Raw genomic sequence first — 15,509 nt, 5'->3', positions numbered from 1 at the left:
GTGCCCATACTGTTTAACAGTGTAGACAGTTATATTGTTGGACAACACTGAACACTTTTGACAGAGGCAAGTTCTCCTAAAAGAAAAACAAAAAACCAAACTTAAGCTTACTTATAGAAACAAAAAGAGAAGTTACTTTCTTCCTTTCCCTGCAGTTCATTTTTTAAAAAGGTTTTGTAAGCTGCTAAGGGGTGAAATGTGCAATCCATTTCTACACCAATTTACAAATGTGTTTGTAGAAAGGTGAAAAAGTAAAGGTCTCTGAGAGCCGTGCAGATTAGCTTAAAATCTGGCTCCAGTAAAGATGGGGTAAAAAGCCTCTGCTTTTACCAAGGCTGAGATTCCACTCAGTAAATCAACTGCACACTCCAGCATAAAGTCCAAATTTCTAAGTTTGTCAAGGCTCCACTCTTTTCTGTAGTAAATTCACCATTTGAACAACTTAAAAAATACTCCTTTTCCTGACTTTTTCCAGAATGCCTCAACCTGGTTCTAGAAAATCAACTAATGGACTCATTTCTCCATGTCCAATGCATCTTTGCCTTTTCTGCTTAGCTTCCTTGGTAGTGCCAGCTGTGTACATGAAGTCCTCTAATTTTAACCAGGAAAAATTTACTCAGAATACTAAACTGCCACTTGCAGTTGCCTCGCAATAGCTCTCAATTTGGGGAATTCCTGTTCAGTCTAAAGATGAAACAAAGTATGGAATAGAAGTAATGCTTTAAACTTCTGCCTGTCTGATGTAAGTATTTCTGAAAAATCATCAGCAAAAGAAGCTAACAGTGAATAAGTTTAGTATGTCTTGTATTGCAGGGAATACACAAGACTATGGTGTAACATTCTTTTTTGGCATGTTACTTCATAAAGACTGAGTGGAATTTTTTACCAGACTGCCAAGTATATGCCCTGTACTTATACTTAAATTCCAGCGTTATGGAACTAAGTTTCAACTACAGTATCCCCAACTTTGGGTTAGAAATCCTTCTTAATAGTTCAAAATTCAGTTTAGTGTGCATGAAACAAGATGTTTATGGGAGCAATCTGTTGCACCCTGCAACTCTTATATTCCTTTGTTCATCTGCTAAAGAGTTTGGCAGAAACATATGTTGAGTTCGATATCAAAATTGCTCAGGCAGGTAGCCAATTTTCTTCAGAAATGTCAGCTTGTGCATGCACACATTCTCTCTATATATATATATATATGTATATATATATAAAAGTTCCAAATACCAGCTGTGTGTGTAAGCATGAGCTTAGAGTTTAAGCTTGCTTAAGATCTTAATACATTCACTTCACAAACTCGGGATATGCAGTGTGAACAATGAGTGTTTCAAAGGCTAACCATACCATAGGACAGAAGTTATTACTCTGCACATATGGCATGTACAGAAGACTCAATAAGGATAAACACTAAAATGTACAGGAAAAAAATATCATTAAAGATTAATCTTTTAAACTTTTACTAACATGACTGGAGACATTTACCAGAGAAATGTGCTCTCTCTAGCCACTACATTCCCGGGAATTATGTCATGATACTTTGGGCAAGTGGAAGAAAGGAGACAAATATGAAGTTGGGAAAAAGTGCAGTTTGGGTGTCAAAGCCTCAAAATCTGGTTTGATTTTGACCCAATAGCAATTTTAACACGTAATGAATGTTTGCATGCTCATTCATCGAGAACAAGGCTTACTGCAAGTGTTGAAAAGCAGTGGGAGAAATTCTTCATCTTACTATAAAATCTGTTCCAACTTTCAGTAGGAATCAGTTGAGTTGCCTGCAATCTTGGATAATTTTCAAGTATTCTTCCTTTGATGCACAGAAGTAACATTTCTCTAGGGCCAGAAACCCCTTTTTGGCTGTATCAATGCTTCTGTTCAGCCAGGAGGCATGTAACAGAGGCTGTGAAGTTGAGTATCAGTAGGTTTTAAGTAGTCTGAAGCAATTTACATGCCATCTCCTTGGATGGCATTTCAGTGCACAAACTGATATAAAAACAAATAGAAAAGAAAATAAATCCACCAACAAAAGATGCTGAGGACAAAAATCAAGACAAGCATTTGGGGTGAGCTTGCTTCAGTGAGTCACATCCCTGCTAACAACACAGAGCAACCAGTGGTCTTTTGCACCCCAACTGGCTGATGTGTCAAGGCCTGATGTGCATCGGGTTCCTCCTTGACAGGTCTGAGACTGAGTCTTGCTGCTATCACACACACAAATCATCTGGAAAATAAACTTCAGCAAAGCACAAAGATGAACACACCACTTGGAAAACAGGTAAGAACAGAAATAAAGCTGGTTACTTTAAGTGTGTGAAGGCTGCAGCCAACACAGCCAGTAGCTGTTAAGCTGAGACACTTGTATGGATCTGCACTTTTGCTCATTTGAGAAACCGAAGAACAACCCTATTACAAAACAAGAATGGGGTCATCTCTCATTAAAAATACACGATTCCTCCACCTGAAGGCTGGGTAGTACTGTCCTACATACCCAGTACAAACGTTAACAAAAGCAAGAGAATGTTTTGGCTGTTTGACTGGATTTTTTTACCAGATTTATTGGCCTGGCTTGTATCTGAAGTCTAAGCCCAGACACCATGCAGTTCAGATCTAACACTGGTACAATGTTCAGGAAACAAAGGATCCAAATTAAGTCACCTTTCATGTCACTGACTCTCCAAGTCAAATCATTTATTCGAACATTTACTTTTGTTATTGGTCCACAAGATGCTGCTGTGTGACTCAGTGTGACAGTTTTTTAACTTTGCCAAAGTGTAAGCAAGCCCTTCTTCTGCCTTCATTCCAAGAATTAAAAGATTTTAAATTTTTCAAAAGAAAAACCTTAAGTAACTTGCCCCAGCACTTGTTTATTCCTTATTTCTACTTCTGCTTTATGCCTATAAAACTTGTTGAAACATGAAGATTAATTTATACACACAAAACTTCGGGTTCTTGATGGGAATGAATGGAAACTGATGACAAAACCAGAACATTGCTGTGTCTCTCACAGGGGGTATTGCTGAACTAATGCAGTAAAGGGAAAAGTCAATCTTGCTGTGGTGCTGTTAGTCTGCAACTCAGTTGCACGGGATGCTGGGCACTCCTCAGAGTTGCTGCATCAACTAGGAACACCCAGGATATTTGGGTGGCCAGAAGGATGAAACTTTAAAAGCCCAAACATAAAAAGTAAAGGTATACTAGAGCCAAACTGCAGAAGACCTCATAGGCAAAAAAACCTGGAGTTTAACGAGGTCAGATTACACAGTCCTTGATCAAGGAGTATTTCCCACAGTCTGGCTAGGGCGGTTACTCAACACTGTGGAGAAGACTGAGTACCGTCTTGCACAATGACAAATCATTCCATCTGATTAAAAAAAGCATATCTGATGACAACTTTGGCCAGTATTTCTTGTCCCCAAGGATCACTGTAAGGAATTCAGGCGATTCTTGAAGCTACCAAAGGGATATGACTCAAAAGGTTTGGGAACCCATAAATTTATTGTGTTCACCTCTGCAATAGCGTCCATCAGATGCTAACTGGAACCCTGGTTTACAGATGCATTTAAAACTGCCATCTTCATTGATGCACATCCCATTGAGGCACATGTTCCTTATGCTGCATTCATCCATATCTGAAAATGTACATAATAGACATAATGTTTAATTAAAAGAACTCTAGTTATATCCACAAGATAAACCTTGATTTCTTTCTTAGTTGCATATGATAATCAGAAACATGTGATGGGACATACTGTACTGTCCTACAGGATGTGTCAAAGCAATGACTCCATTTTTTCATAATGAATCATTAACATATAAAGGTATGCATCCAAAAGGAGTAAAGAGAATGAAAAACAGATGAGAAACTGGACAGCTTAAGAGCTGCCAGTTGGTAAAAAGTGTAAAAAAGTGTGAAAAGCATGTCACTGAAGAGGGTTTGCAATTTTGATGTAAATAGAAGCTAGGCTAGAAGCTGCTTCCTCTTTAGAACGCTAAACATAATTTTCTGTTACTAAGAGCACCTGGAAGGGAAGGAGTGAGCATTTGTTTCTGGAGCAAAAATTTTTGAACCTCCGTTGGATGAGTCTAAGATTTATGGTATAAGTGAATTGCCAGCACTGTGCTCAAGCATACATTCTGTGGATACTTTAAAATAAAAACTATCCCTTCTCTGGATTCAGCATAACAGGAGGGTCCTTACTAATCTTAGCTTCATAGTAACATTATTCACCCTATGATCTAATGGCATAGCGTGAAAGATTCCAATAGGAAAAGACACAAGGTCCCAGATTCTAAACCCTGCAAAGGTACTCACACAAAAGTTTGTTTTTAAAAAAGCCAAGGACAGAGAATTCTGTGCTTTATTTGAGTAAATTTGTATATTGTCTTAGTCTTTATTTTGTGCTAGCACAAATTAAAATCAGTTTTGGTCATTACATCAAAAAAAAATCAGCACTATTTACCAGTTTCATCTAAATGACTTCACATAGTTACATTAAGGTATGGCACAATGCCTTGGTCTTTACTGATTACTGTGTGTGCATATGTATTCTTAAGAACAAAACTGTTTCATAAGTGGATGCAACAGACATTCTGGCAACATATGCAATGGAATTAAAAATGATTTACCAGACTGACGATGACCTGGTTCTTATTCCTATTAGCACACGGTATTTGGTGGGAAAGGAGGAAATCAAACTCAAGTTTTTTTCCAAAATATATTAATTTCCAAATATATTTAGTCAATATAGTTCCATAATAAGATATTTTAAAAGCAGCTTATAGTTCTAAACTGTATCTTAAAAAGGAGTCAGGAAAAACAGAGTCTTAAAACGTCTGTCTCTACCAAGGATTAACAGAATCACTACTAGCACATAAAATCATTGGATCATAATGACATTACAATATATTCAGAATCGTGCTATTTTCCTTAATATTGCAGCTGTCTTGGACAGAAATTACACTTCTAGACATGGTGTGTTTTCTTTTTACTTACAGGCTAAGTCAGACAAAAATAATTTATGATTTTTTTTTTCAAATCGTGTATCTATCCCAACCAGGAATTCTGGCATTTAGTCTTTGAGCTGAATCACTGAGATAATATTCTGCCAAAAATGTTTCTAAGAACAGTGCTTGAAATTCCTTTAACATATGAATAGATCATTGGGAACCCTCCCAAGGACCTTGGGAAGCATGATAAAGAACATTCTTCTTTCCCCCCGCCCTTTACTAAAGGTCTGGGAGGTAGGAACACATCAATTATGTTTACAAATTTTCCTTAAAACAGTTTTTATGGGTCAGACCAGACTGCATCTACATAAAACACATTGCTAGTCACCCAGTAAGATCCCATAAAGCATGCTGTTAAACACACAGTAAAAATCAGGCAGCATGTGACTCGTGCTCTGTTTTAAAATGCACCATTCCCACCAAAGAAACTGCATTTTGTGGTAGTGGTATGTGCTATTTCTCCTGCTGGACAGACATCCCATTGAGGATCGCCAAGCCAAGACTCCAGAACAGGCTGCAAAACACTGTTCACTTGCCCTCCCAGACACAGCAAAAGGTATTTAGAAATCTCCTTCCTTGTTCTCTCCCTTCCCACTCCCACCAGAGGTCCTTTAACCTCTTGCAACTGCAATTACTGATGCACAATAACTTCAGAAAAGTCTTACCTTCGCAGTTTTTCCCATCAGCTGCCACTTGAAAGCCAGCATTACACACACAGTGAAAACTGCCATCTGTGTTTATGCATCGTCCATTATTACAGATACGACCATTCTGTAAACATTCATCAACGTCTGAAAGCCAACCAAAAATAAAAACAACATTTGGTTTGGTTTTTTTTCTTTCTTATACTGAAGAGGACTTTTCCCCACTCCCCCTTCCTCTAGGTTTTTAACCCTACATGGAAACTATATTCACCTGAAAAACAATTTCTTTCCATTTCCACAACCAAGTGCTATGGGGGTAGAAAATGTTCATCATCTTGAAATTTCAAGTTGTTGGGAAAGAATTTCAGTGAACATTATCCTGCAGCATTCACAATCAAGAATCAGACCCTTTCAATTGGGGTTTTCTTGGCATTTTTGTTCATCATGAAAGTACTGCTACTGAAGTGTAACAAGAATAGCAGACTACTGAAAGACAGGGGAAACATGTCTTTTGCTGCTGCTTTGTAAGATAACAGGAAAGTTTGAGACTTTCCCACCTCAGAAGATATTTCTTCTGCTTATTTTATGTTTGAAACATCAGCTCCTCATTTCCCTCTCCCTGCAGGAGGTGCTTGGCAAGTGCTTTGGAGGACCTGAACAGTGATATCACACGAGGCTGGCAGCTCTCCCTCTCCTCCAAACGAGGGGAGAGGAGATGCTGAGACAGACTGTCTAGACATTTTTCAGATTGCTCAGTGTTCTCCATCAAGGCCTGGACCATCTCCCAGAGATTCATGCACACAGGGGACTCTGCTCACAGAGATCTCAGCTCATGCAGACCTATCTACCATGCAACCATCCTGGGGGGTTTCTTCCTCAGATCCTCTCCATAGAAGTCCATTGGTCAGCTTCAGGAAAATGCAGAGCTCAGTGTCCTCCCAAATGCTCCCGCTCTCCAGACATCTATCTGAGGGGAACTGATGCCTCTCAAAACTGCGAAGCTATATTGGGCTTCTTAGCAGCAAGGTAGTTCTGGGAAGTTACTAAGAAATCCCTGAAAAAATGGCTGTTTTGCAGGGAAGCAACCAGGCCAGCAGAGGAAAGAGCTGCTCAAGTGTCAGCTCACTGCAGTGGCAGCTTGCAGCCCTCTTGACTTCCAGCAAAAGCATAGGGGCTTGATAAACTTCTCCTCACTTGATAAACAAGCATCATTGATCAGCAGTGCATAAAAGTGAGGTTTCTCTCTGCTCAGTCCCTTTCCTCCCACTTCTGTGGCACTCAATTGTAGCTGAGCCTGGCTTCAGCTACTCCACCAGCTTTCTTCCTTAGGACAGGCAGAAATGCTACAGCACCTCAAGATTTTTCTGGCCTTTTAGTTTTTAGAGGTCATTATGATTTGTACTTTTATGCACATGCCATCAAAATCACTGTGCAGACAACTGAACTCATTTTTTACATAATCACAGCTGACTGGAGACCCACCACTAGTTTATGTTACATTGATAATGTTCAAATTATGAAACAACATTGTGGATTTCCCCCAACCCTGAGAAAATTTGCAAAAACAAAAAAATATCAGAGCTCCCTCTCACTGAAATGTCTGTAATTACTTCCATCTCCATGTAAGCTCTGACCTCCTCTCAGAAATGTCAGGGAGATTATAGTAAACACATAGCTCTTAAAGCTCACCATACATCCATAGCTAATCATCATAACATTTCACTTTTCTTTGAGGACTGTTTTACATTCCCTGGTCTGCTTATTGAAAGGCATTTTTTGGATTGATCACTAATCATAATGTTCATAACCTTAGTCATCGTGCCCCCAATTAGCATATTCATCCAGCTGAACTCTTACTGGAATTATAAGGAATCCTAATAACAGTTGAATAAGCAGTTTGTGACACAGACTGCCATGTTTAATCAGTCACCTATCAGGCTCATCATGCAGAAAATCCTCTTCCCTGAAACCTCAGAGTAAGGAATAGATAGATTGGACATTATGGAGTCTTCATTTTTCAAGAATGGATGTAAGGAATACATTTGCAAAAGCATATCTGGACATACAAATACCATTTCTGTAAGTAAAAAATACAACTTCAAGATAGGGAGTAATTACACAAAGTAATTTCAGAGCAAATGCCGGTTTTGGCAGGCACCAGTGCTATATGCCTGTTTTGCCAAAATACACCCCACTAGCCTTTTGTTTAATTTCCCTATACCAGTTCTAACATTTTTTTTCACGAACACAAAGATTCTGCACATTGTAGCATTTTCTGAACTGCTTGTCAGGCCAGCACAGTTCTCAGACTGCAAAGGAACTGCTAAGTGACCACACTTTAATGCCATTAAGCTACTGGGCTTCTGACGGCCATGTGTTTGTGTAATGAATCAGTCAAATTAAAAGCGTGTGACAAAAATGACTCATGAGCAAATTCATCATCACTGAGGCTCCACTTCAGCACTCCTTCACCACTAGTCAGCTGAACTATGAAGATGCTTCCACAACATGGCTGTTTGGCAGCAATTAGGTCAAATATTCTTAGCAACATGCAGCAGTGGTGCTGCCTCTAAATGTCTTCCTGGATTGGAGTAAGCTCCTGTACCACATATACCTTTCTGATTCACAAAGGGAATAAAAAAGAAATGATATTGCACACTAATACAGGTAGCTTTCTTCTGGCTTTTTAGTAACTCTCTGCTTCAGAATGAGTGCATGCTCAAAGAACACTCTTAGCACCAAAAGCAAAATACGAAGACAAGCTGGGACTCTTGAGCATTCAAACATCCTGTTTCATTTAGATGCTTCACTTCTTATGGAATATCAAAGTAGTCATTCATTCTCCTGCCAGAAGTCTCTCATTATGACTTTAACGGATTCCATCCATCTTTACAGCCAAATTCCTACCTCAGGACGGTTTGGGAGCCACACAGCCCTGACAAGAGGGCTGACTAGTAAGGAGCTACATGTTCTTCCCTCACACAGGAAGACAGGACGAAGACCATCAGGGATACTTTTGAGCCTGGTCTTCAAAACACCAATAATGGGGATTCTACAGCTTCCATACCCAGTGCTTTACCACTTTTCCATATCTTATTTAAGTTTTCTTTGCTGTAATTTATGTTAGTTCTCTGGCAGTGGGGAGAGAGAAGACACGGGCACAGTACTCATATTTGCACTCTGGAAGACTTATCTTTCCCCTCAACTCTCTCAGTCTTCTTAAACTCTTTTATAGATAAAGGTTTTCTCTAAAGAAAGGATATTTAATTGTCTTTAAGATCCTCAAGAAGCAATAGAAAAATGTCTAAATAGTTTTTTTTTAAAACAAGAAAAAGAGAGAATGTCTCTTCCACTTGAAAGCCACGAATGGTGCCAAGATGCTTTCAACACAAGACAAAATGTCTTTGTTCATAATCCAGTCTATGAACAGCCAGCTCAGGCAGGTTAATCATTTTTACTGCCATATTTGATTTATTTTTTCTTGAAAAAAAAACCCACCCTCTTATTTAACACATCTGTTACATTTTGCTTAAAAACTATTTTCTCTCCTGCTATGTATACAAGAGTACAGATATGGCTGTAAAACCATAATTTACCTCGACACTCTGTTCTAGTTGGCGTGCTCTGATATCCTACACGACACTGGCAGATGTAGGATCCCTGGGTGTTCACACAGTCTCCACTGATGCATGGACTCTTTTCACATTCATCAACATCTGCAGAACACAGACAATATATTTTTATTAGCACATTGCTTGGAAGTTATTTGGGTCTGTAGGCGTATTTTATTGTTTTGTAGTTGGAGAAATAGTGTGCTTCAATCTGAAAGGAAAGGAGACACCTCAGAATTCCCAGTAAAAGGAAGCTTTGCTCCAAGATGAGCAGGAGCTGAGAAAAAGAAGTACTTAACAAGAAAAGATGTTACATGCGTGAGAGATAGAGGCTTTAATCACACACCTCCATATTCACAGCCCCACTGGAGACACAGATTTGAAAGAAGCAAAATCTTGCATGTAAGAGACAGCTAATTCTTGCTTCTATCATCAAGCTCTGTCTGAATTCCAAAATCAAAGGGCTCCAGAGCCCATGATACTCCTGATGAACTGAAAAAGGACTTCTAAATCTTACTAAGCTCGAGACCATGACTGCCCTTTTTACCAATAGGTCATTTGTACACTCAAAGAGCTGGTGGCATTTTAATGAGGTCATTTTCAATCACTAATTGACACATTATAATCACAGGTTAGTAAAATCAGAAATCTTTACTTGTGTATGATTTTGTGGCAAGTTACAAGATTTGTCAAATACTGTCTTAAAGGCAAAACTGCTGTAAAAATAAGTTTCCAGTTGAAAGCAATTAGTTCTTGCAAGTCTACTTAATGGGTTGAGTTTTTTTGGAGGGGCAATTGTTTCATTTAAGAACTCAGAGTTAATACATAGTGTGTAAAAGTGGGTGGGTTTTTTTCCTTAAAACAAAATTCCCCTCTGTGATTTACAGTAGAAAACCACATACCAATGCATTCCCCTCTAACATCCAGTTGGAATCCTTTGTTGCACTCGCAGCGGTAGCTCCCAGGAGTGGGGATACAGCGTCCATTAAGGCAGAGATGTCGGAACAGTTGGCAATAGTCAGTGAGGTTCACCGGCAAGATCACTGAAAAAACAAAGTTGGGGAAATCTTTTAATAGTTCATCATAACAATTTTAGCCAATCTGCAACTTGTGCAGCATTTTCCATTAAAAGTCAACATTTACCTTCCATCATAATGTGAATTGCATAGTAAAGTCAGCGCTGGGAGAGAGAAAAGGGCACTTTGTCTCTTAGACATTTGTTTGAAAACAGCTAACAAACACCGATTATTTCATTGTGGCAAGCCTGATCCTGTTTTCCTCTAAGATTCTGTGATTCTGCAGGACAAAAGAGAACTGAGCCTGCTCATACCTACCTAGTGGTAAAGTGGGTATGTGGCACTGCAGGGACTCTATGGCTACAGTAGGCAAACAGCAGGCAGATGGTTCTGTTATCTCCACTTTCATACACAGCAGAATGAGAGGAGGGCAGGGATAACCCTGGAAGGCATGCTTGTACAGTCTTTGGCAGGCAGACATCGGTTGGCTCTGTCCATGCTCCCAGCTGACCAGAAGCTGTGCAGCTACGTCAGTGCAGTGTCAGGCCTGAGTTAACATACTTTGCCTCTTAGGCTTATTAGCTCAGCTTGGTGCTGAAGCAAGACTGAATAGTTTCAGCTGCTGCTAGTGCAAGCAGAGCCTGCTTGCATCTGCACAGAACATAGGCAAAATGAGCTTGTGTGTTCCTGCAAAACAGTATGTAGCTACGCCAAACAACTTCAGGTAGGACATACTGCAGACTACATGGGCTTTTAGTAAACTCCCTGAGCAAGGGACAGAATCAGGAATATATCAATATTTTGCTCTGGCTTCCTCCTTGCCTTAGAGAAGCTTAACCTATCCATGCATATCACTGGAAAAAGTTCTTTTTGCATTTTGGGTCAGCCTCAGTGCCCAGCAGACTTTCCTACCTGTCCAAGCAAGAGTGAGGAAAACAACCTGCAAGAACCTGCTTTCTCCCAGCCAAGCTCTTTAATGTAAGAAACTATCACAACCTAGTCAAAGACCTATTCGTGATCCTCAATGTTGACATGCAGCAAAACTCACAACAGCCTCAAAATACGGACCTCAGAATAAATAGTGAGGGTTTAATTTTTGAAGCCTCTCTTTACAGGGAAAATATTACCAATGAGGTACACTTGCTGCAAGATACATGGCAATCAGGCTGCGATTAGAAGGATATCCAGAGACTATACATCCACATAAAGTTAGCAAGAGATACCAACTGCTGAAGAGAACACATTGCTTGAGAAATGCACGTTTTAAAGAAGCTAAATGCAAACAGTGCAGGGAAAGATTCTTTCTTTCATACCATGAGGTGGTGGAACCCGAGATGGGTAGACAATTTCTGGCTGTTGAGGAGGGAAAACACCAGGGATGAGTGGTGGAGGGATGATGTCAGGACGGCCTGGAGGAAGGTCAGGACGGCCCGGAGGAAGGTCAGGTCTCGCTGGCAGCATTGCGGCTACTGTGCACAACTTGCGATACTCATCTGAAACACAAAAACACAAAGGCTGTTTCAGGCTCTTGTAGCCTTTTCATTTAATCCATCTTTCACCCTTTCTGCAGTGTTTCAGATTAACAATAACAAACCTTAAATAATCAGGAAAACCTGAGATTATGTGTTTTCTCCATATTCACAAGATTTGTTCTGTGAATTGAGTCATTAATCCATAGCAGCATACCAATAATATTTGCCAGAAGACTCCTAGTAAAAAGATAACAAAACTGACATTCTGGGTATAAAATTGAACAGTGAGGCGGGGACTTGATCTTCATCTATTTAGTTTTCTTTTAGGCAATATCCTTGATGAAGTCAGTGGGAAGTTTACCTAAAGAAGGACGTTTGGATTTGGTCCCAAGTTAATTTAATACAAAGCTTGCCACAGAGTTAGAAAAATACTGAACAGGGAAAACAGCCCAGTTTCAACTGGATTTCTTAAAATTCAACCTCCTAAAACAAAGAAATATAAATATAAGCAATGAGGCAAAACCTCACTGAGAAGGAATACACTAACACTGTTTCCCTGTGAAAACGAAGTTTGCCAATAAAAGCAGAAACCAAATGAGGTGCGATCTAAGGAGTATAGGCAAAAAGAAACTGAGTCAGATCCACACTTCACCCTTTTCTGAATGATGGGAAAATGATCTATTTTGCTATAAGTACATTCTATGCTAATGTTATGCATTCTCCTATTGTTTATTTCTGTTCCTGGCATCTGCCCTACTGCCCCACTTTTCCTCCTGCCCACCAACTCTTTTGTCTTTGTGAAATGTAGGTTTGGAACTTGAGCCCCAAAGAATGCATGCAGAGTATCACAATTAAACATCTTTACATTTCCAGATGACCTAATTCATGTCCACAATGTGTGTACAATAAAAACTATTTGTGCAGCCAGTATCTTTGAACTTCAACATTGTAAAGTTTATGGTACAACACGGGAGGGGGATTCTATAATGAAAACAAAATGCTACAGAGATGCATGAATTCCTGAAACAATTTAAAAGAAAAACAAAAAGAGAACTGAGAAATAAACTCAGTGTAGGGAGAACTAAGCTGGATATTTCAGCCTTCAACACTTTCACCTCACTTACATTTCCACCTGTAAAACATACTGGAAGCTCCACCCAAATCACAGATTTATTAAATAAACATGGTAGCCCGAAGTTCTGCTTTCCTGATAATGATCCTTGCATTTATTTTAATGGTCTTAGGTGACCACTTTGTCTCACACATAACTGCATTTCCCTTTATTTTTTCTTAGAGTGATTTTAAGTTTTGAATCATTCCCAAAAAGATTTTATTGTATTTGTTCATTTAGGATTTTTTTCCTGACTTTCTACTTTGCCTCTTCACAGTGGCCTATCAGTGATAAAACAGAGATGTTCAGAAGACAGTGTCTGTTGCAAATAAATTCCAATATGGAAATATTTGCTAATGATGGTGGTTTTAACAGTCAACTCTCCAATCGTTCTCCACACCCCACTGATCAGTCTTTGAAGAAGCAGTAATACTCTACATCTTTTTCACTCTAGATTGGTAACAGCAAATTATCCACAGCCAATCCACCAGGAGCCCAGGCCTTCCATGCAAAAGCAAGTCACAGCCTTGGGGCTGCCCACTGGTTGAATGGATTTAGCACCCATGAAGGGACTGCTGAAGTGAGAACTGAACATACACATAGCTGGATGCCTGAGATATCACGTTTAAAGTATTTATAGTGTCAATGGTAAACCCTGTCTTTCCACATGAACAATTACTGCCACGTCATGCAAAGACATAGAGTGAAAGCCTTTTTTATTGCAACTTTAATCTCCGTGCATAATTTCTAGCAATAAACAGCCTGTTTTATAGTAACATCTGGGTCTGCTGTCCACGTTGAAAATGCAACTGTTTGGTTACATTATGCGGCTAACGCTCCACTTTATATTGCAGTCCATTTCCATTTCAGAGTGCGAGAAACTTTGGGCCATTGACAGCTCTAAATTCCTCATCTTGCTTTCTCAGGACACATTGAGAAATAACTGAATTTGATCAACTAATGATAGCAATACCTAACAGGCATGTAAGGCCTTTCAAAGAATTTTAAAGTCCTTCTGGAGAGAGTAATTTATAGCCCAAATTTATACCCCAAGAGAGGGGGAAAAGAAAAATTAAAGAAAAAAAAAAAAGAAGAAAAAAAAAAGTGGTATGTAACCACGATCTGGAAGATCTTGCATGGATTTGTAAGTCAGGAAGTCTTGGGTTCTAGCTCCTCCATCATGTCTTGGCAGACTTGGCCAAATGATTTCGCTTTCCCACCCAGCTTATTCACCAGTTAGATATGAATAATTAGAAAGTATGTAAAGAAAATAAGGACCGTGTTAAGATTGAAAGCTTTCCCCTTGTCTTCCTCTTTCAGTAGAGTACATTGTTTTGTTAACATTATTTTAGCCAGTCTTGGACATTTACCATGTTTAAATATTACTGCATAGATGGCGAGAGAACCAGGAAGAGTCTTCCAAGAGTTTTGATCACAGATCTCTGCTTCAGTATTACAGTTTCACTCAAAGGAATACAAATCAAGAATACTAAATGCTCCTGTACGTGACCTCTGACAATTTCTTGACAGTTACACTGCTATAGTGTTACAAACTCCCATTCTTCCCTATACTCCGCACCTCTCTTGCACTCCTCCCATCAATCCTTAAGTTTCCTGTCTTCTTTTTTTTCTAAAGCATTTCACTGAGTCCCTGGTCCTAAACAATCACAAAAACATCTTTCCTCCACTCCCTCACACTTAGTTTCACAATCTGGTCACCATCTTCTCTAAATTCAAATCTCACATTATCTGGGGATCTCAACACACAGGGAGGTGATAAAGTACAGTAAATTTTGGCAGCAGACAGAAATGATGTTCTGTGTCAAACTTCAAGAAAAAAAATGGCACCTCAAAAAGCCAGACATAAAAGGAATGAAACTCAATTTTCCAATGAGAATGTAACTGCAGAGGGGATAGAGATCTATTAGAAGTCTCTGGAGAGAACAAATTGAGCCTGAAGAGGAGGTTGAAAACAAAATCTGAATCAGGTAAGGGTTGGAATAAGCAGGTTACAAAACATTCATTAGCAGAAGATAAAATCCTTTGCTTATGTCTGCTTGCCCTTGCCTCCTGGGTGTCCTAAGCAACCTGCCACAGGAGGCTTTGCTTTGAGCAGGAAGGTTGGACTAAACCATCTCCCAAGGTATCCTCCAGACTTAACTATTCCATGCAGTTCTTGTCTGAAAAAATTACTGACAAAAGAAAATTGCTGTTTAATTGTGTGTTCGACCACCCTGATAAGAATACAGGTGAATTCCTACCGGTGGATCTGATGGGGCACATCTCAGGAGCGGTGGCTGCACCGGGAGACCAACATCGGCCGCTGTCACAGCAACACTGCATTTTGGACAAAGGCTGGGGGAGCTGACTGCCACAGCGCCCGTTCGTCAGAGTAGAGAAGCAGTATCCAGGACGCACATCTACCGAGAGAAAGAAACGGATGTGTAACCATCAGACCAATGCAGAATGGAACTTTCACCAAATGGAAAGGCCTAGTTTTACTTGGTTGATTACATTATTGTGACATGGCACTTGCAACATTACAACAATCGGAAAACAAAAGGCAGAAGAACAGAAAAATCTAGATACTATTTGGGCTGCTCGTATTCTGGTGTAACATGTGAGGAAGCTGAAGCGAAATATGGAAC

General features: G+C 39.6%; 1 protein-coding gene across 2 annotated transcripts in view; it reads right to left on the bottom strand.

Moving 5' to 3' along the window:
• The window catches only part of FBN1 (fibrillin 1), a 156,998-nt gene that overhangs the window by 73,911 nt on the left and 67,578 nt on the right, over positions 1 to 15,509 (bottom strand). For both annotated transcript variants that reach the window (XM_061999182.1, XM_061999183.1), the window contains exons 9-14: positions 15,123 to 15,281; positions 11,592 to 11,771; positions 10,165 to 10,305; positions 9,248 to 9,367; positions 5,673 to 5,798; positions 3,507 to 3,629 (exon numbers count right to left, since the gene is read on the bottom strand). In XM_061999182.1, the coding sequence (XP_061855166.1) occupies positions 3,507 to 3,629; positions 5,673 to 5,798; positions 9,248 to 9,367; positions 10,165 to 10,305; positions 11,592 to 11,771; positions 15,123 to 15,281 (849 nt within the window). The remainder of the gene's footprint in view (positions 1 to 3,506; positions 3,630 to 5,672; positions 5,799 to 9,247; positions 9,368 to 10,164; positions 10,306 to 11,591; positions 11,772 to 15,122; positions 15,282 to 15,509) is intronic.

The sequence above is a fragment of the Colius striatus genome, chromosome 7, assembly GCF_028858725.1.
Source record: "Colius striatus isolate bColStr4 chromosome 7, bColStr4.1.hap1, whole genome shotgun sequence".
NCBI lineage: Eukaryota > Metazoa > Chordata > Aves > Coliiformes > Coliidae > Colius > Colius striatus.
Note: the sequence above shows the minus strand (reverse complement) of the source record. Positions and strands in the feature narration are given on the sequence as shown.